At 39.3% G+C, this 22,936-nt stretch overlaps 1 protein-coding gene across 3 annotated transcripts in view; it reads right to left on the bottom strand.

Moving 5' to 3' along the window:
• The window catches only part of ASAP2 (ArfGAP with SH3 domain, ankyrin repeat and PH domain 2), a 94,427-nt gene that overhangs the window by 4,652 nt on the left and 66,839 nt on the right, over window positions 1-22,936 (bottom strand). For 2 of the 3 annotated variants that reach the window (XM_065630815.1, XM_065630817.1), the window contains 12 exons: window positions 22,072-22,205; window positions 21,248-21,342; window positions 19,348-19,537; window positions 18,826-18,911; window positions 18,502-18,617; window positions 17,951-18,018; window positions 16,987-17,100; window positions 10,061-10,316; window positions 7,488-7,649; window positions 6,422-6,590; window positions 4,692-4,759; window positions 2,832-2,944 (listed from right to left, as the gene is read on the bottom strand). In XM_065630815.1, coding sequence (XP_065486887.1) covers window positions 2,832-2,944; window positions 4,692-4,759; window positions 6,422-6,590; window positions 7,488-7,649; window positions 10,061-10,316; window positions 16,987-17,100; window positions 17,951-18,018; window positions 18,502-18,617; window positions 18,826-18,911; window positions 19,348-19,537; window positions 21,248-21,342; window positions 22,072-22,205 — 1,571 coding nt within the window. The remainder of the gene's footprint in view (window positions 1-2,831; window positions 2,945-4,691; window positions 4,760-6,421; window positions 6,591-7,487; window positions 7,650-10,060; window positions 10,317-16,986; window positions 17,101-17,950; window positions 18,019-18,501; window positions 18,618-18,825; window positions 18,912-19,347; window positions 19,538-21,247; window positions 21,343-22,071; window positions 22,206-22,936) is intronic. The other variant, XM_065630816.1, reaches the window with a different exon arrangement.

Below are 22,936 nucleotides of genomic sequence, written 5' to 3' on the forward strand. Positions count from 1 at the left end.
CACCAGCAAAAGGTTCTGCTGTGGACAGTACTGCTCAACAGCCTCTTCATGTGCCAATTTGTCAGAGCCGAGAGCCATGCAGAAAAAGCGGGATGTGGATGGGGAAGGAGGGTAGTACCATGATTGTTGTGCTCCTCTGTAAGCATCCGTTTGCATTTTAGTATAAAAAACTCTGACAGCGCAGAGCAGGCACAGCCCTGAGCTGGCAGCCCTGCACTGCAGCACAGCCATTTCACCAGATGCTCCATCTCAGGCAAGTTCCAGTTTGAACCACGACCACCTTTTAGGTCAAGAGGGAAAAGCTTCACATCAGTGTAACAGTGACACAATTACTAACTTCAAAGTGCAGTAATTACAGCTATTTCTTGTTTAGAAGGCAAGGAAATTAAAATAGATCCCATGCCCATATGAGTAATATCTTCCAAGAAAGTTTCCCATGTATCTTCAATATGGGTTCAAAAATCTAAAATAGACATTGAGGGGAAAAAAAAAAAAAGATGCATCAGGAATTTCCATCTGAAAAATAGGCTATTGAGCAAATGCACTATATAGGAGGTAAGCCACTGGCTAGATGTGCATGTACAACTAGCCCTCTTTTTTCTTTACTCAAGGAGCACTTCTGCAATCATTTCCTAAATCTGAGCTGGCCTCTGGATTCGCCAGCAGGGTAACAACTTAGCAAAAAACCTGGAGTATAAGGCTAAATGGAGCGATTTAGCCAAAGCACTTTAGCTAGACTGATCTAGCTAAAGCTCTTTAGCTGAGGGGCCCTTGACTAAATCTCAGCTAAGATGCTTTAGCTAGATCGATTTAGCTAAAGCACCTTAACTAGCACACACTCCCTGAGACAGGTTTCCCTTCTCTTATGACAGAAGAAAATCATCCAGCTGATTTTCTCAGTCCCACAAAATTCACCCTACTGAAGCCCTAGAGATATCTGGAGAGTCAGATTTGTTCTTCATACTATGTGCAATTAATATTAAATTGTGGAGACACTGTGACTGTTCCTAAAAAACAGCCAGGATACTCCATTCACTCATAAGTAAAGCAATTTGTCCCGTAAAATGAGGAAGGAGAGAACAACAGAGAGAACTACTACAATGTAATTTCTACAGAAAGCCAGGTAAGGACCTGTTCCAGAACTGACAGATGTGTTGAAAGGATATAGCCAGTACTCACACCTGAATCCCAGAACACACAACACAAACTGTGATCAGGGTCCAACAGCTTCACAGAGTAAATAGGGCAATTCCCTTGGTGCATGTAAGCAAAAGGAATAGACGTTCCATTTTACACTAATCAGACCATTTAATTTTATTGTGGTCTAAAACATTGAAGTTATTTTGATGCAAGACAGACAGTAATTTGGTTGAACAAGAGTGTGGGGAAGCAGAAACAGAAATTTTTTTATGCCCGACTAATGCTAAATGAACTCCAGAAGTCTCTGTGGCTTTTCAGCATTATCAGATGAGAAACAGCTAATACGAGTGCTAAGAGCTCAAGACAAACGGGCAAGGCTACGCAAACAAACATACTCAAGCCTGTCCCGGAGAGTTACTATTTCAGTAGACACAGTTAAGGAAAAAATGGATGAAGGGAGAGAGATGGAAGACTGAAGAAGGCACATCTTGTCTTTAGAGCCCATTAATAAGACAATCACAGAGCCAGGAACAGCACGTGTCCTAACTCTCTGTTATTTACCTACTGAATCACGCTGCTACACAGAATGTAAAGCATGAAGCAGCCGAGACCTAGTCACACACAGCACCTCACGAAGTATGGACTCTGTATAGTGATTTGCCCACTGAAGAGAAATACTGTCATGAGCAAACATATGGATGTTTTATGTCTATTGCACAAGACAGCAACATGAAATTGGGACACAGACCAAAGCCCAGCTCAACTACACATAATGTAGCAGCTCAACTGACATCTGGAAATACATCCCTTTACCTACACCAGTATAAAAATACAGGTATTGACACTAATGTGTGCATTACCATTCATGGTCCTAGATTATAAATTATAAATACGAGTATAAAAAGGCCACACAATCTAATCAAGAGTTCTCGATCAAGAGTCCATCTAAATTCAGTATCTCTTTTCTAGCAATCATTTGAAGGCTGGAGGAGAAGAAGAAAAATATACAATACTTTCAGCCTTCCCCTTCACTCTTCAACCACCTTCTGGCTGGGGGTGTCACAAGTCAGATGTGATTTCTCTCCTGTCACCCAGTGAATGTGTGACAAAGAGATGCAAAGAGAACCAACTGTGCAAAGAAGCAACTTCTTTTGTTTTGAGCTTGACTCCTACTAGTCTTCTCTGATCTACATATGTGACCAACTGGATCTACTTCCATTATAAAAGTAAGCACAAAAGCTCCCTTAGGCTCCCTTATTACTTACTTAACTGAAGTTAAGAATGAAGTTACATATGACCTATAAGTGACTCGCGAAGCTCACCTAAAAGTGACTCACTTATCAAGCCTACCTACCTTCAATAAGTCAAACCATACATTCTGTGGATTGTGTCAGTCACATTTGGACATAAGCAAAGAATCCATACTTCTTTTCTTTGATCTTTCTTTCTTTCTCTCTTTCTTTTTATTTATTATAACATACAATTATATAAGAAATGCAAGAAAAGCAAAGTTTTCGTAAGTATTTAGTCTATCTAGTACAAGTCATGCACATATTTAACGCAGGGCACGGGTTGTGTATTTTTCATGATTCTCACACTTTCTCCATAACAGGATACACTATTATGTCAACAGTGTGTTTGATAGAATGAGGAAGATTTAATAAAAATCAAAATCCACGTTATCTACTTACTATTTGTGATTTCCTTGGCATTGGTGCTGGTGGCTGGATGGGTGCCAAAGTATTTGTTGTAGAACCAGTTTGTGTAACTGGAATTTCGCACACAGAAGACGACTCTCCTGCTGCTAAGGTAAGTAAAACAAGTACAGTTTAGGCATGCTTTAAAAAATAGGTAACAGTGATGACACAAACTGAAACCAAATAAATTATTCCTTAAAGGATACAAATATTTTTATATCCCACATGAGTACACCATTTTTAATGGTTCTTTGTAAATAACTGAACAGAATTTTTCTATCCTTTTCCTTACAAAAAAAGGCCCCTTTTCCCAAAGACAATTACCTAAAGCCTTTAGTACTACAGATACGCTAAAGGAGAAAAATAGCCTATAAAATAGGTGAGGGCAGAACCAAAACCCCCGTTTCCCCATTCATTCGCTACAGACTGTGTGATTTTAGAACCTTTCCTTCCCAGTAAAGATCATCATTATCAAGATGCTGTATCCTTCACAGGAGACTCCTGACACACATAGCAGATAGTTATTAGCAAATTCCCCCTGGGTTTGTCAAGTGAAAATAAAAAAGAATCCCAGTATGAATCAACAAACATAATATATACAGTGGAAGGGGAAACCAGGTAGGAGAAATTCCACTACAACCACCACAGAAACCACACAAACCTCACTTTGTACATTTAGTGAGAAGACATTATTGTAACGTCCCAAAGTATCATAGAATGTCCTGAGTTGGAAGGGACCCACAAGGATCATCGAGTCCAACTCCTGTCCCTGCATATGAGAACCCCAAAATTCACACCATGAAGTAGTAGTTACTTTGAACAATGAAAAGAGAAGAACAAATAATGAACTCCGAATAACGAACTCTGTTCATTATCGTGAAAAGAGCAATATCAATTTGCAATTTAATTAAAAGTGACACTACATTATTTTCAAACTAGATACACATTTTTCTTTTCTAAAATGTGTATCTGTTACCTTGTTTATTACACAAGAGGGTAAACTAACTAAAGTTTTCATAATGCATCCTTTGTTTAGAGTCGGGTTTAGGTGAGGTTAGGAAAGCTAAAGCCCAACTGGAATTTAATCTGGCAAGGGATGTCAAAGACAACAAGAAGATCTTCTGTAAATACATAGGTAACAAAAGGAAAATAAGGGAAATGCAGGTCTGTTGCTCAGCAATGGATCTGGTCATACAAGACTTGGGAAAGGCTGAGGTACTGAACACCTTCTTTGCCTCAGTCTTTACTAGCAAGACCAGTCTTCAGGAATCCCAGGTGCCAGAGACTGGGGAAAACCTGGAGCAAGGAAGCCCGAAGTCCTGCACCTGGGGATGAACAAGCACATGCACCAATACATGCTGGTGGCCACCCAGCTGGAAAGCCAGGACTAGAGGTGATGGGCACAAACTGAAACACAAGAGGTGCCACATGAATGTGGGGAAACACTTTGTTACTGTGACAGTAACTGAGCACTGGCACAGGTTGGCCAGAGAGGTTGTGGAGTCTCCATCCTTGGAGATACTCAAAAGCCATCTGGACAGGGTCTTGGGCAACTGGCTCTGGGTGGCCCTGCTTGAGCAGAAGGGTTGGGCCAGATGACCTCCAGAGGTTCCTCCCAACCTCAAGCGCTCTGTGATTCCGTTTCTTATTACATGGTCCCATTATTTACATTAATTGGCCCATAACTCTGTTCATGCAGAAGAGCTTGAGGCATCTCTCAAGAAGAGAAACAAGAAGAATGCTGGTAATGACCATATTTAAATATGCAAGATAAATAAGAAGAAAAACACTCTCCCTTAAGCCGTTATAATAATTGCTTAATTACAATAAAATAAATCTCTAAACCACAATTACCAGTTTGTTGTAGAGACCCAAGTCCTCTGGACTGCCCTTTGTTAGTTAAGCCAGATGACTTCTCAGTCCTATGAAGGAAGTCAGAAATTGATCCATTTAAGAAACAAACAAGAACTTGGACCGCAACAATACAGAGTATTTTCCAAATCATAAAATTCTTGTCATGTCTTCAGTATATTTTGGTGACAGCTATTTTGCTTACTACGTTGCTTCTGTATTTTTGATTACACCAATCATAACTTGCACTTTAATTAAAAATGTAAGGCAGAATAATAATATAAGTTCAATTACTGTAACTTGTGTAGAGCAGACCCTCTTTTCCTAAGACCTGAAGTTCCTTTCACTGATACTATAAAATTATGTACGCGTATTAGTCTGTACGTTCAGTAAATTGCTTCTCCCTTTTATTTAGTATGGTATCTGCAATCAAAGTACTAGAAAGGGAGCGCAAATGTCAAAGGTTGTTTAGCTCTTTCACTCACAAAGGATCAACCGAGTATATTATTTATCTCACATATACACATACACATCCCTGTAATCTTATAACTATCTAAGTTTGTATAGGCTTGTACTCTGCCAAATTGTCAGTCTCAGAGAATCCAAAAACTTCCCAGACAAGTTACTACAATATTTCCCCATGCTTACTTTTGGAAAGCTTTTCCTAGTGTCTAATTAAATTATCCTTGCCACAACTTAAACATCATGGGGCGTAAAAAGAAATGGTATAATCCAACACTTCATACATATTTGAAGACATGTATCTATGCTACAATTTCTTTTTTTAAAAAATTAAGAGAATCTTATTTCTTCTGAATTTTTCTCACAGGTCATATTTTCTAGACTTCTCATTACCTTATTGGTCTCCCCTGGTTTCTGTCTGTTTTGCACCCTTATTTTACTGCAACACCCAAAACTGAACACAGTAGTCCAGCTGAGGCATTACTGATGTTGAGTCAACTGGAAGGATTAATTCATACATTTTGCAGGCTATAATCAAACAATACTATTTCTTTTTGACTCTTACACAACAGCATGAGCCATTTGACTTACTTTTATTCCTGATTCACTATGTCCTTGCAGATCCTTCTCTTAAGGACTTTTGCTTAACAATACTCTGCTGCTCTCCATGCTTCGTTTTTCTTTGTAGTGGATTTTTCTTAAGTACTAAGTGTTGCTTACTGAATGACACCCCTCTTCTCCCTTGACTACAACTGCAGTTTCTCAAGGCTGCTTTGGATATAAACCTGTTTGCCAGAATACTTGTCCTTCCTAACTTTGTTTCCTGCAAATTTAAAAATGATATTTTCTGTTCCAGGTCTCTCTATTCCTACCATGAATGAAAATATTGAATGGAACTTAATCTACGCAAAGCATGTGAACAATAAATGACACAATCAGACAGAAGACCTCATTATCTCTTCTTTGTTACTAGATGAGAATTAGAAAAGGATTATTCATTATTATTCTTTGCGGCTTCTTATTTCCATCATGCATTCTGTAGATATTCTGCAAGTCATACATCTTAAATCACTTGGCTGTCTTGTTTTTACCGTGGGAATCTTTCTAATCTGCTCCCTTAATGTCTGCATTCTGTTCATTCACATGCTCTAGAACACATAATTGGCAAAAGTATGCATGCTTTAGAGATAGCTTGCATGTTATATAAAAAAAAAATTGAAAAGTTACTAATAATTATGAAGTATATGAAATACTAAAATGACATCAGTTACCCAGTAATAGGCTTTCTTTGAGAGATTCTGCTAGGAGGTTGTGGGGGCAGTGGTGGTGGGGTTGGCTTCGTTTGTGGAGGACCTGGCTGCTGTTTAGATTGCTGGTTCAAAGCTTCTATAATGCTGGCTGTCTTTGCCACCGGAGGCGGTGGTGCTGGAGCAAGCACATCTATGGAAGAAAGTTAGACAGTGAAATGGGATTAATTTTCTATTTCCCATCTTGTTTCTCGGGTTCTCATCTGCAGGTTCTCCTGTTACAGGATTTACCTCCATCCAAGACAAATGCTTTACTACATGTAGTCGACAAGTTAAACAGAAAGCAATCATCCTTCCATTGGAAGAAGGACCTCTTTGGAAAGAGGTTTACATTTTGTTTCACCTAGTCAAGGTCAGAGAGCTCACATGGACTTCAATTCATAAAAGCATTAAAGTACAAACAAAGGAAATTCTTAACGAAGACAGTCATACTCTTGAAAACAGTAGATCAGAATATATTTAAGAAAGTACTAATACTGTTTGCTCAATCAAGGCCCTCTGTGTTTTATGGTAAAATAACTAAGTGAATAATATCTGAGAAATTTTATTTAGAGGAACGTCTTTTCTTAAAATCTTGTTATGATTAACATCTAAATAACTTCACATTAGGTTTAGCAATTAACTAAAATTTCTACTGAATTATTAAAACCACCACAACAGCAGTTGGCAATGCATTAAAACATCTTTTTGCATTCCTACGGTCTGCAAGAATCAAGCACAATGTGGAGACATAGCCCCAAGCCTACATGTAACACCCATCTTTACAACTAGTGAGAAATGCAGCATTAAAACTATATATAGAAGTGAGGAGCTCTTTTGCTCTAGTAGTAGATAATAATTCCTGTTGACCCTGCACTGCACTATACAGTCCTCACTGGAGCAGAGAAGACAGTTCATACAGTTACCAGATGGGAACGATAGGCCAAAGCTACAGTCACCAAAAGAGGAAGCATGAGTTGTGGAAATGGAAAAATAAGCCAACTATGATTAGATACAGCAGAAGGGCAAACAGGGGAAAGTGGAAACATACTTGTAGATGTTACACGCAATGGCGGCACAGGGGGATGAATAGCTGGTGGATCTGATGAAGACCTCTGCCTGCTTATACTTTCCACTCCTAAAGAATTTGTCTTCCACATTGCATTAGATGAAGAAATTGTCTGAATACCACTGCCAAGAACTGAAGGCTGAACTAAAAAGAGAGGAAAATACTGTATTATTATTATTGCTTACCCTAAGCACAAAGTGTTAACATTCACACCCGTGCTTTTAAAAATGGTGCAGCTAGAGCACTATATTCAGCAATAGGAACCACTGCCATCCTGCTGGAATGCCAGAGCAGAAATCAGAGACTGGTATAAAAAAATAAATCAATCATATAGCAGTTTCTGGGTGAAGTCTTACTAACAGTTTACCTAAGTAAAATTTGCCTCCAGCCATTACTTCAAAATATGTCAACACTTGAAAAAGCAGAAATTTCTCAACAAGAAGACAGAAGGCAAGTCTTGGTACCTTCTTTAATCCCTGACTGAGAGCTGTAATCCTTTCAGGTACTCCAAGAAAAGGACCTCACTCTCGCATGATCATTAGCAGACATTGCGGACCCAAAGTGAAACATCAGTTTTGACTTGGAATCGACATAAAAACTGTGATTCTGAATTTCACCCAAACGAAAAGCTATAATGTCATGAAACAATTACAAATTACTGCTTCTTCGGGTCCTCCTAAATTACTCCATTCTTAGGCTGAAAAGCTGCCTCCCCATTCCATAAACACACCCACACGTTTTCTTCATAAAGCCAATATTTTGCACATACAGTATCACTTCTCCCTACTCAGCGCATGAGCATCACATTAAGAAAAGATGAAACAGAGTAAGGTATGAATAAATATCAGGTTGCAAGGAAAAGGATAAAAGGCTCAGAAGACTTGGAGAACAGCCTAAAGCAAAGATGATAAAAGACTAATAATACACCATATGCGTAACATCAACAACATCAGCAATCAACATGAAGCTAAGATCAATGATATTTCTATAGCTTTTAACTAAGAATATAAAATAATAGGCTAATACACTGCTAGAGTAAAGAATACAAGTTAATAATCTAAGGCAGGCAGCACGCTTTCTTGGCATGAGTTGTACTATACTGGTGCCAAGAAGTCTGAGGTCAGGAATTAAATTAAAATGACGCTCTTTGAAAAGTGAGTAAAATATTATGGTTAGCTATGGTTAAAATAATATCAAAGGCTAAACCAGTCTTTTTAACTATCCAATTTTACTATGAATTTAGAGATAGAATCTAACAGTTAAACAGACTACGCAAGCTCCTTAGGTGAATTTTCCTGTTTGTTAGGGGAACATTCCTTTCCATCAGGTAAAAAAAAGTGTCTAGATATTAAGCTTAGACTTCACGCAAAAATGTCAGATGAAAGGAATCCCACCTTGGTTCAGTTTTATACATCTTTTTGAAGTAACCCAATACCATGCTGATCTATTGTTTTCAGTTTTTCTGTCCTCAAAATAACATTTTAATCCAATTTTTATGCTGCAGCCATTCCTGTGAGACCAATAACTGACTTTTCCTATTACACAGATGTTTAATTTGCCATCTCGGACACAACCACCCGTGTGTGGAGTCCTGCCTTCTGACCCCTGCACTGTGCTCCAGTGCCTGGAATGTTCCCCACTCCTGTCTCCTCTTACAGAGTCTGAATTACAGCACCATAGGAAATAATGTGTTTGCACAGTCATTTTTCTTGAATTTAACCTTACATAAATTTAGCATCCATGAAAGGCTGCTGGATTAATAAAGGTATTAAAACAAAAAAACGCACCAAACATGTACTGTACAAAAATGAGCTATATGGACTTCTCTGCGCTTCTTCAATATGATCCAAACAGATTATGTATGAAGATAAGAATGAAGTTCACAGCATCAGCTTTAATGGTAGGTTTGGGAAGCACACAACCCTTCTGAACTGGGATGATACCTGCACATTTTACATTACTCTGCTGATCAGGGTAAGACCATAACTGGCAATTACATTTTCTGTTAGCTGCCAGTTTGCTACATCATCCCTTTCTCCACATCATGACACTTGTACCTTTATTTCAACAACCTTTGAAGCACATATTTATTAAGAGAAGACTTCGCAAGGTTAAAATCTCTCATGTTCTGCATACACTCACCATTCTCCCAGGTTTTAAACAATTTTCCGCAGCAGCCAAATGCTATTGAAATTGTACATTTAAACTGAACACCTTCAAGAAACAGAAGTATGGAAAGATGGAATATAACAAAACAAAATTGCCGAACTAAACTGACTGCAGCTCTCCTTTTAATAAATTGTTTAACTCTATTGAGGTTACCTGGGCAGTGTTTTCCCAAACACTACTGTGTACTTTCTTGCAGGTCTACTGAAAATCAAACTCAGAAAAAGCTGCGCAGATTCACCTCAAGCATATAAAATGAAATCATAATTAAACTGTTTCTATACTTACCTGTACAAAATAACTGTAAAAGGAAACCTAAAAATGTAATAATAAGAAAAAGTTATGATCCCATTCTTCTGACATACAATGATATCTTCTGGTGTTAGTACCTTTGCCAACATTCCTTGGAGGTAGAGGAGGCGCACTGCTGGTAACAGGTACCGCGGGCTGAAGGGGAGGAGGGCTGCTGCTCAGTATTGCTCCGTAGGTTTCGTTCTGCAATATACTTGGCATAAATCCTCTTTGCTTATCCTTAGCAATGCTCGCTGCATCTCTTGCCAAGGATGCTACATTAGGCTGAAGTTGGCTTGATCCAAGTTGATAGAAGCTGACAGGCCTGTCCTCCCTCCGATTAGGACTGGGTTGCTTAAACACAATAAGAAAAGTACTCACTGATACCACATTAGTTGTACTCATTTTATTTACTAGTTGATAGAATGTTATTAGTTTCTAGAATGAAAAAATGGCTTCTAAAGTACATTTATGTTGCTTTTAATATGCAATCTAAAACCTACATTCCACCCTCTTCAAGACAAAGTAACTGTACACATTAACAAAATAAAGATTAAATGTGAATTGCTTTTTTAAACAATTATCATTTTCTCAGTTTCTTCTGTAGCATACTCTTATAAGAGAATACTGTATCCTTATATACACGGGCCTATACTCTTATAGATAGTCAATATAGATATTCACACTGGATCAGGTAAAGTTTCCCTACATAAACATACAAGGCCATATTTTCAAAAGTAAATAAACAACTGAAGAACCTAAGTCTCATTTGAAGTTCAGCAGCGTTAGATCCCAAACAGATGATCATGATCTCACAACCAGGACACAATTGCATCTAAGTGTTCTACCTGTAGCTCAGCCTACAAGCAGTTAGGAGCCAAAACTTCTCATGAGCTCTTTTTAGCTCACTAACATTGCTGGACAAGTTCAGCGGATTACTTCAATCTGCAGCTGGGACTGGATGTTGTTCATCCCATGCACATTACCAAATGAGATCTAATTAGCCGTCTTTGAGATTTACAGCAAATCATCTGCTTGCTATGCACACTCAGCATTATTTTTGCTGTTTTCAACAGCAAGCATAGTAAATATTATCAACTGATAAATAAAATAGCTGGAGTTATAAATTCATGTGGCTAGTACAGGAGTGGGTAGTAACAACCCACAGCTCAGAAAGCATAAATATGCCTTTAGAAATAGTGTTAGATAAACACAACACTGATGTACTGCCTGCACAAAATTAAAATAACCATTTATAGTAATAGCATTTAGGCAGAATAAAGACTTACACCAACAGTATCACAAATAAGCAATCAATTTTGCTCTGAATATATTCAATGCTTACTCTGGATTGATCATGCAGGGCCTTTAGACACGTTATAGCACAGCATAATAGTTCAAAGATTTATCAGACTGATGTACGTGACAGCCAGATGCATTAATCCCTACCTTTACTTTGGCTTAGCAGCCTCACTCCTCACTGGTTGACATTCTCCATTCCCTGACCTCTCCACTGTCCTGGTTCTGGTATTTGTTTCAGCCCACACTTGCTTCTGCTTTCTAAACCAGCAGAAAATTATTTTTGTTTTGTTGATTTAGGTTTTCAGTGGCTTACAAAACTGAAACAGCTTAATACAGGGACAAATGGGTGCCAGAACAGAGACAAAAGATGAGGTAGAACCAGGCAGCTGGGACGTGGGACAGCTGCAGAAAAGAGCTGGATTGTCTTAACTTTCTTTTAAGTTAGACTCTCTTTTATATGAAAAAATCTGAACTAGAAGAACTTCAATTTCAATTGCTTTACCAGAGAGACAAGCCCAATAGCTTGACATCTATAAACAGAACTCTGATGTGATCCTAAGCCCCAGCACTATTCGCCAGCCCATTCAATGTAGTCACAGACACGAGTCTGTGATTAATAGTCTTTAATCTCCTTTCAAAAGTCCCTGTAGTATAAGCCTATTAATAGTGGGCCCTGAAGTAGCAGTTTCATTACTTTCACAGAATCACAGAATCACAGAATGTTAGGGATTGGAAGGGACCTCGAAAGATCATCTAGTCCAATCCCCCTGCCAGAGCAGGAACACCTAGGTGAGGTTACACAGGAAGGCGTCCAGGCGGGTTTTGAATGTCTCCAGAGAAGGAGAATCCACAACCCCCGTGGGCAGCCTGTTCCAGTGTTCCGTCACCCTCACTGAGAAGAAGTTTCTTCTCACATTTAAGTGGAACCTCTTGTGTTCCAGCTTGAACCCATTACCCCTTGTCTTACTGTTGGTTGTCACCGAGAAGAGCCTGGCTCCATCCTCGTGACACCCACCCTTTATATATTTATAAACATTGATGAGGTCACCCCTCAGTCTCCTCTTCTCCAAGCTAAAGAGACCCAGCTCCCTCAGCCTTTCCTCATAAGGGAGATGCTCCACTCCCTTCATCATCTTTGTGGCCCTGCGCTGGACTCTCTCCAGCAGTTCCCTGTCCTTCTTGAACTGAGGGGCCCAGAACTGGACACAATATTCCAGATGCGGTCTCACCAGGGCAGAGTAGAGGGGAAGGAGAACCTCTCTCGACCTACTAACCACCCCCCTTCTAATACACCCCAGGATGCCATTGGCCTTCTTGGCCACAAGGGCCCAGTGCTGGCTCATGGTCATCCTGCTGTCCACCAGGACCCCCAGGTCCCTTTCCCCTACACTGCTCTCTAATAGGTCATTCCCCAACCTGTACTGGAACCTGGGGTTGTTCCTGCCCAGATGCAAGACTCTACATTTCCCCTTGTTATATTTCATTAAATTTTTCCCCGCCCAACTCTCTAGCCTGTCCAGATCTCACTGGATGGCAGCACAGCCCTCTGGCGTGTCATCCACTCCTCCCAGCTTGCTGTCATCAGCAAACTTGCTGATAGTACACTCAATTCCCTCATCCAAGTCATTGATGAATATATTGAACAGTATTGGTCCCAGAACTGACCCTTGAGGCACTCCACTAGATACAGGCCTCCAACCAGACTCTGCCCCATTGATCACAACTCTCTGGCTTCTCTCCTTCAGCCAGTTTGCAGTCCCCCTCACTACCCGATCATCCAGTCCACACTTCCTCAGTTTAGCCGTGAGGATGCTGTGGGAGACGGTGTCAAATGCTTTGCTGAAGTCAAGGTAGACCACATCCACTGCTCTGCCATCGTCAATCCACCTTGTTACGTCTTCATAAAAGGCTATGAGGTTGGTCAAACACGACTTCCCCTTGGTGAAGCCATGTTGACTGTCCCTGATGACCCTCTTATCCTTGATATGTCTTAAGATGGCACCAAGGATAAGGTGTTCCATCACTTTCCCAGGGATGGAGGTGAGGCTGACCGGTCTATAGTTGCCCGGGTCCTCCTTCTTGCCCTTTTTGAAGACCGGAGTGACATTTGCTTTCCTCCAGTCCTCAGGCACCTCTCCCGTTTCCCAAGACTTGGCAAAGATGATGGAGAGCGGTCCAGCAATGACTTCAGCCAGCTCCCTCAGCACCCGCGGGTGCATACCATCTGGACCCATGGGTTTATGGATGTCCAGATTGCTTAACTGGTCCCTAACCCAGTCCTCATCAACTAAGGCAGACTCCTCCATTGCCCTGCCTTCCTCTGGGGCCTCAGGGGTACGGGGCTCCTCAGGACAGCCTCCGGCAGAGTAGACAGAGACAAAGAAGGCATTCAGTAATTCTGCCTTCTCTGTATCTTCTGTCACCAGGGCACCCACCCCATTCATCAGTGGGCCTACGTTGCCTCTGGTGTTAGTTTTATCTGCCATGTATTTGAAGAACCTCTTCCTGTTGTCCTTGACCCCTCTCGCCAGGTTTAACTCTATGGAGGCCTTAGCTTTCCTAGTTGCCTCCCTACATCCTCTGACAACAGCCTTATATTCTTCCCAAGTGGCCAGCCCCTCCTTCCATGATTTGTAAACCCTCCTCTTCCACTTGAGTTTGCCCAGCAGCTCCCTGTTTAACCACGCAGGTCTCCTGGCTCCCCTCCTTGACTTCCTGCGCGTCAGGATGCACTGATCTTGAGCTTCGTAGAAGCAGTCCCTGAAAGTTAACCAACTATCTTGGGCCCCTTTACCTTCAAGCAGCCTTGCCCACGGGATTTCCTCCAGCAATTGTTTGAAAAGGCCAAAGTTGGCCCTGCTGAAGTCCAGGGTTGCAATTCTGCTCGGTATTCTGCTCCCACCACAGGAGATTCTGAACTCCACCATCTCATGGTCACTGCAACCAAGGCAGCCCCCCACCTTTACTGCTTCGACCAGACCCTCCTTGTTAGCGAGGACGAGATCCAGCAGCGCACCTCTCCTAGTCGGCTCCTCCACCATTTGCATCAGAAAGTTATCGTCAATGCACTGGAGGAACCTTCTAGACTGAGGCTGACTGGCTGAGTAGTCCTTCCAGCAAACATCAGGGTAGTTAAAATCCCCCATAACAACCAGAGCCTGTGACTGTGAGGCCACGCTCAGCTGCCCGTAGAAGGCTTCATCAACATCCTCACTCTGATCTGGTGGCCTGTAATAGACTCCCACAACAGTGTCACCCCTGCCAGCCTGCCCCTTAATTCTCACCCACAGACTCTCAACTTGCTCCTCAACCGCACCTGGACAGTACTCTATACATTGTAGTTGCTCTCTCACGTAAAGAGCAACTCCACCACCACGCTTGGCTGGCCTGTCTCTCCTGAGAAGGACATAGCCATCCATGACCACATTTCCAGCCATGTGAGCTGTCCCACCATGTCTCTGTTAATGCCACCAGATCATAATCTCCTGACCGAACGCAGGTTTCTAACTCCTCCTGCTTATTCCCCATGCTGCGCGCATTGGTGTACAGGCACTTCAGGGAGCGAGCCGAGTACACCGATTTCACCCTAGGGGCCTGAGGGGCCTCCCGGTCTTTATGTATTCCAGCATGCTGCCCCACTGATGCAAGCCCAGCTACAACCCCATCCCCCTTCGAATCTAGTTTAAAGCCCTTTCACCTTATTGCTGAGTAGCAGAGAACTTCCTATACGAGGTGGGGCTCAGGGACCAGCCAAAACGAGAATGCTCAACTGCAGAAGGCAACTGGCAACAGTGAAGGAAGCGAATTAAAAAACAGATCAAAAATACAACTTTAGATTGTCCCAGAAAGGGATTTGCTAAATATCTAGTTGTAAAGTACCAAAAAAGTTTTAGAGCTGGAAAAAGGAAATTTCTAAAATAAAACGAAGTTTGAAAATGGTTTATCAAAAAGGTCATCATTACTGCTGTCATTATCTGGATGGTGATAAAATGTATAGGGATACATAAATACTGGGATATAATATGAAGGCTCACCCAGAAGAACTGGATTTAGCAGCTCACAGATTCCAGATTCTTGCACGGATACCAAGATTCTCAAGAAAAACCTTAAGAAAATTCTCAGAAGGTAGTAACTGTGCTTTGAAACAGATGGCTCGTGACACATTTTTTGTTCTTTGTTGCTAACACTAGCTCAAGTCAGGTACCAGAGGTATATAACTATAGTGGACAAAAGAGACAGGACATGTGGAGAAGAATCCTAAGCAGACAAGATCTTGAAAAAATGACATTTTGCAACAGAGGAAACCTATTAATGTCAAAATTAGACTCCAAAACATTAAGCCAATTCAGTAGTCTGATGGTCTAGCATTTTTAAAGACATTCTGTGAAGGCAAAGAAAATGAACCTATAACTGTCAGGTTTTAATATTTCTGAACACCAAGGAAAAACTTGGCACACAAGATTTGGTTTTACATTATTAATTAAGTATTAGCAATTCATGCCCTGGCTGAGATGGGGGGCTTTGTAAAAGAAGTATTAAAAAGCTAAAACCTGTAGAAAGAAAACTCAAATTTCATTGTCCAGAGAAGAAGGGGTTTTTGTTAGCTACTTTCAAGAGAAAAAAGGTTGTGCTAACATCTGAAGATTAACTAATACAAAGCCTATTGTGTATTCCTTGCACTTTATAAAGGAAGCAGAAAAGGCATAAGCAATTATAACACCGCACGCACAAAAAAAAAGAACAAAAACGTGTTCAATACTTATATGGAAAACTTTGAATTATGAAAGCTTCAAAATGTCATTAGTATTTAGGAGCCTAAATGTCATTTCAAATTACTTGGCCCCTAGAAATCCAAGTCATTTTTAAGTGTTGTTCAGGTATCAAATATGGTAGTTTGTTCCCTGTCTGCATGTTTAAGCGCTTAAATACTTTTTGAAGTTGTTTCCCAAATTGGGAATTTAATTTTAAAAATGCAATGAAGTTCCTATACTACTGGAATGCTTTGTAGTACTTGTAATATGACCATCCTCGAAGATATTCAAAAGCCATCTGGACGTGGTCCTCGGCAACTGGCTCTAGGCAGCCTTGCTTGAGCAGGGGGCTTGGACCAGGTGACCTCCTGAGGTCCCTTCCAACCTGCAATCATTCTGTGATTCTGGACTCAATAGCACCACAACACCACCAGAAATTCCAGGTATGAAAAGGGAGAAAACCAAAAATATTTTTACATGAAGAATTAAGACCCTACCCTGCTATTAATTGCTGTGGCTTATTTAATGCACAAGTTTAGTTCCGCTGAAGACAAGCCAATGCATAAACTGTTCCAAAATTAAAGGCGTTGACTGGAGCCATTGACACGAGGAGATACTATAAGGTGGCTCTCTTTGTAAAGGCAATTTTCCTAACTCATGTTAGTTCCGCTTCATGATCAGCAGATCTAAATATCCCTGATGTATTTAAACAAACTGTTGACTCCATTAAGAAAATGGTATCACATATGGCTAATCATAATTTGATCATATGTTTTATACCTTATATTAAAGAGGAAAAAGAAGACAAACTATAATTAAAGGAACTAAATTTAACCTACTACATTTTACTACAGAACTTTATTTTGCAGTGTCTTCATACTTATAGTAAAAAGCAGTGTTATTGAAATCATTACGACTGTCATGCTTGCACAGGTATGTGTACAGAAAAATAATAATATATTGATACAAACCTGCAGCTTTTCATCCACATCATCATCACTTTCGTCCAGATCTTCATGGAGTAACCGCCATTCATATTCTACATGAACATGAGAATTAAATCTTCCAGACAGTGCTTGAGTAAGCTAAGGAAAAAAAGATGACTGTTAACATGTTATGTGCACTACTTATTTTAAAACAACATATTTAAAAACAAAAAAACCCCTCCACATATAGAAGGAGCCTTTGTTTCTAAATAAAAATATTATTTTTATTTTAAGAACAGATTTCAGCAATCCAGAGAGTTACTGCACTGAGCAAGCTTAAAGAATTAAGCTCAACACAAATAAATCAAAAGCAACTAGGGTTCTCATTAAGTCAAATTAACTGTAACAGCAGTTTTTTTGAATCACACTTGCTTACCAAGAAGCCTTGACCCCACTGATTCATTTTTCTTGCTTACTAAAAGCAGAGATGGTAGCCAACTTTTCTTCAGAGAATCACAGAATGGTTTGGGTTTGAAAGGACCTTTAAAGATCACCTAGTCCACGCCCCAACCTGCCATTGGCAGGGACATCTTTGCCTAGATCAGGTTGCTCAAAGCCCCATCCAAACTGACACCGAGCACTTTCAATGATGGGGCATCTACAGCTTCTCTGGGCAACAAGAAAATGGCCTTCATCCACGGCCCCTGCCCATAGAAAGTAATTCAGTGATTAGATTTCAATAGTGTGTCAGACACTTGTGGATCTGGGACTAACAGCTCAAACAGAATTATTCCCTGGCCCCAAGTAGTTCAGCATTTCCAGGGTATCCAAAAAGAAATGTAATTTTCTTCTTAAAAGCATATAACTTGATATAAGCATATAGCTATTTACAAGCATACAACTATGCCATCTGGGATATATTTGTCAAATATTCAACTGTAAATGGTTAAATATTCAGAGATGAGTTTGCTTATAAATGCACAAATACACAGAAAGATGCAACACTTACCAGCTCTTCACAGTGAGTATGTTTTAAGCGTTTAGCTATATCAAGTGGCGTCTCTCCAGATTCATTAGCTATGTTACATCAAGAAAAGAAAGTTATGATGATAAGCATGACTACTAACATGTCCATTACTAAAGATAAACTTGCAGGTACATGGTGAAGTACTAGACCAACACACAAAAATCCATCTCTTTCCTTCATTTGCTGGCCCAACTCATACCAACCCTCTGAACACGACAAGCAGCAGCAACTCAACATGCCATATATATGCAATAATAGCCGTGAAATGGCAATATATAACTAGGAAACAAAATATCAGTTGAAAATGCTGGGACTTATCTACATTTGTTTAAAAACCAAGTGTAATGGATAAGTCAGTTTTAAACTTGAAATAAACAGTGAAAATTGTTTTGGTTTGTTTTTTATATATAATGAAGACTATATTCACAGAATTACGATAAAAAATTGAGCAGAAAACGCACTTATTCCACCTTCACCATTTCTTATCGGAAGCAGTGACAAATATGAAATGGAAGTACACGTTACCCTTTTACCTATTTCAATAGAAGCCTTCCCCCTCAGCAGCAGTTTGAGGCACTCCACGTTGTCCGTCAGGCAGCAGTAATGCAGGGCTGTGCTGCCTTTACATGTTTGCTTATCTAGATTGCCACTATTGGAGTATAAGAAAGAAGAAGAAAGGTGATTAAGCTTAGTTTCCTACCCTATATTAATAAACTTCTCATTACAATATTTTCCAGGAATAAAGTTATATTTGCAAACCCTAGAATTAGTTTTAGTATTTGTATTCATGTATTATTTCTACTACTTGGCATAAAAGCAGTTATCAATAACACTGTAATAGTTTTCCATACACTTACCTGTTCTGCACTAAAAAGTCAACTATATGAAGGGATGTTCGATCAACTGACCTAACAGCAAGGTGAAGTGCTGTTTCATCTTGCTCCTAAGAATAAAAGAACATATTTGTTTCTTCTGATCTATAGAGAAGCAGAACTTTTATTAAGACACAAATTACATCAATGAAAACCCTTAATTTCAAAATATTCGGACATGCTACCATTAAAAGATCTCTTGTGAAGACTTTTATTGCTTCCCCTTCATTCCTTTCAAGTAAAAAAATGAATGTGTTAAAAACAGATTATTGAACGATTTAATGTTTAATGTTTTAATACATTTAAAATGTGATAGTGTTTGGAAACAATTTTAGATTATACTATTTAATGTCTTATTTTGTTATTGTTGAATTACATCATTAAAAGGACAAGCATTCAGGACAGTGTTTCAGATCTTATCTTCGAATAAGAAAAAACAGTCCTTTTTAATTAATGAAAGCATATTGCACTTATAACAATTTACCTAAGAAAATTTACAACACTTACATGGCCATTGGCCAGTGGAATTTTTTCTGTGAGATCCACGCCATCAGCATATACTTGGACTAATCCAAGAATGTCTCTTGATTTGACTGCTTCACAAAGAGCGTGCAATTTAGCTGCATTGTCAGCATGCTTCTTCCTTGCATATTTTCTCTCAATATACTTGGCAGTAATATAATCTTTTCTTGCGTTCCTGAAATTGAATATAATTTACTTCTGTAACTTTTAGCAGAAGATACACATTACAGTTTCCATAAATACATGCAAGTCATTTGAAACAAAATCTGGGAGAGACTTTCTCATTATGATAATTTTTCTTTTTAAATATGCATGCAAGACATGCAGTCTCGTATTTCCAGTATGAAATGTTGGTACAGAAGATGAATCAAACATCCAATACGAAGACAGACAATGAATTTTCCCCTCAGAACACTGGTGTGAAGTAGAGATCAGGACTACCCAGCTCTATGTACAGAAGATACATCAGAGCTCCACAACGCTGCTTTGCTAACAGCAGCCTGGCAGATTTATGTTTACCTGACTTGTTTTCCTACACATGCGGGACGGAAGCTCTGGGATCCAAAAATCTGTCTTAACAGCTCTGCACAGACCACTCAGGCCTTGGGTCTGTATTCCCAGCAGTGAGTATGTCCTGTAAAGCAACGCTTCACCAGAACCGCAACAAAGAGGACGTGGTGGAGTTTTTAGTTTTGTCTCTAAGCCGAGATGAAAGCTTAGTACACTTGAATCAGCATACGAGTTATCACTTCTGCTGCTGATATCCAGCGAACAAATGGCTTCTCCTCTTGCCATCACAGCAAGACAGGAGCTTGTGTGCCTCCCAAAAGCAGAAACTCCTTAGCAACTGTGGGGTTGTACACAACACTGCTCAGAAGACATTTAACAAAGCCATATTTTATCATCTAGATAAATGGGTATATAATGGGCAAAAAGAGAAAAATCAAAATAATAATAGATTGAATCAACTGATAGCTCTTGTTCCTAAAGCAGATGATGGCATTCCTTCATTGCTTTTAAAAAGTGTCTGTCTTCAGGTCCTCTTTTCATTAAAAAACCCCAAACTTGATAAGTAGATGTATCAAACTAAATGATTTTTTTTAAAATATCAATTTTTAGAAGTCTTCTTATGCTATTGATTTAGCATTCAGTAAATTTATTAGTAATTTTAATTATTAATAGTCTGTATTATTATTGATAGTGGTAGTCAAAAATTATTTAAACTGCATGGTTTAGCAGTGGTTCTGTAAGAACGGTGAAAGTCCAGATAATGTAAAATCAGCTTCAGCCAAAGACTGAAAGACTTCTGAGTTTGTTTCTGCATCATTTACCAGCTCTTTCACAATGAAGCAGCATCCAGCCAAGCAGGCAGCTGTCCTTGCTGTGACTCTGCCATCACAGTTCAGTGTTTTTGAGGAATTCAATTAAGGTTCTGTCTTTATTCCACATAGTTATGGACTTAAGTCCTAGGTAGTTGTAGTTGCTAAACACTAGGTGTTCAGTATCTTTCAGGTAAAATGTGTACCTTATTCCAATTTCTATTTTGGGTTTAAACAGCACAAAATTAATAGCTTTGTTTTTAATCCCTACCCTCGTGTGTCTTTAAAATTCTCAATGAGTCACATTTAATGTGTTTCTGTCCCACAAATCATAATTCAGAGACTTGGTAAAATAATCCTTACTCTTACGGAAGACACAATCAGATAAACTTCAATAAAATAAACAAGCGAAGCATCAGAAAAAAGGTTTACTCCTTGGCTATAAGGCTATATACAAGCCATTATAGATCTTAAATGGCCTGCTGGTGCACACCATAATGTCACAACCCATTAGCAATATTAAATTGAACGCCTGCCTTTTTCAGAAATAGTGGCTCTTTACTTACATATCACTGCTTGGATTAGGTTTGACCATCTCATCAACTGGCAGACAGAATTCCATAATCTCATTAAACCCAGCATTCCCAATATTCTTTGCAAGCTGTTGAAACAAATAATCCACAGCTCACTTAATAAATATGTTCAGTCACTGGACACGCACATACTAGTGTGAGGACAAGGGAAAACAGGGATTGGGACTCTGTTTCTGATTCCTAGTTCTGCCACTATGTCAGTGACCATGAACAGATTAGGTACCTTTTTGGATGTCAGTTTTCAGCTGGGATTTAATACACAAGCAACTGCAGAATAATCAAGACACCAGGTCATACAATTAAAGCAAAATACTTTATGCTGGCTAAGAACACACATATGAACTGTCACAGAGCAGCTGATATGATGTGGTAACACCTTTGCGTAGCAAAGCTGCATACATTTTCTTCCTTTGAGGATTAAAGTTCTCTTCTAAAATAATACTAAATAATTAATGGGAGAAGTATTTGTGAAGTCCTTCAATTTTTAATCTGAGAGGCACATTCATACGTCAAATAGCTGTGTTCTTTTAAAAAGCAACCAAAGGTAAGAAGACTTATAAACACACCAAAAAAAATGAAGCCTCTATCAATTTGAATTCTACGATCAGGCAAAGTTTACAGTAAGACACTGTTCCAGGAGGTTCCCTTAAACTTGAAGAACTGGGTTTTCTTAAATTATGCTTATCCAGAGGCAACTTTCAAAATTACAACAACATATTGTTAAAGTAACAAACATTTACTTGTGCTGGAAATATTTTCTAATACTATTTTTAAGTTAACAAAAGCAATTTGCTTACCAGAAGTTCAGATGTTCCCAGCACATCTAATGTAAGTGATTGCATTCTAGAATAGTGAACACCAAGTTCTCTATGGATTCCTGAGCATTCAATGCAAGTTAGAATTCCCAAATTTGTTGAAAGCCAGGTAGGATCTGAAACAGAAAGCACTCACAGAATTAAAATTTACTCAGGTAATTATTTCATCTGGAAAATGTAGTACATAGAAATGAAATTCTGTAAAACAAGATTCCTGTATGTGAATTATCAGTTTTCTTAATTTATGTCTTTACATTTATTCTATTGGGAAACACAAACCAGGATGTTTTTAAAGGACATCCCCCTCCAAGGTTGCTGGTCAAACAGTCCAGTTTGTCATTCTCCACAGAGCTTTCAGGAATTGTATTTTTCCACCATCAACATAACGGTGCCACATTCTCAACTGGGGGTATAGGTGCAGTTTAAACTGAAATAACAATGCTTAGAGGGTTTTTTTCAAGTATAGACTTTAGACTAAGTGAAGCAGCAGTGATTCTGAAGTACACATATAGCACCACACTGCAATGGATTCTCGCTCAACAATTTCAAAGATACTAAGGTTTCTCTCTCTCCCTTCATTATCCTTGCTTGTCTTTTCTGCTGGTATTTTGCATTCTTGCTATAACATTCCCTCATCTTCCAGACAAATAATTAATTTCTGTTTAGACAGCTTAGAAATTCATTTATTTGACAAAGGGTTGATAGCAGCTATTTAGAACCTTCTCCTTTAAAGACAGCAGGATTGACTCTTCCCATCGTTTTATACAGTATCTATTGCTGGAAGTTACTATTGATTTATAAAGTGCATACAGCTTCAGATCTGATATTTTCAGCTACAGTTTCAGAT

The sequence above is a fragment of the Caloenas nicobarica genome, chromosome 3, assembly GCF_036013445.1.
Source record: "Caloenas nicobarica isolate bCalNic1 chromosome 3, bCalNic1.hap1, whole genome shotgun sequence".
Taxonomy (NCBI): Eukaryota; Metazoa; Chordata; class Aves; order Columbiformes; family Columbidae; genus Caloenas; species Caloenas nicobarica.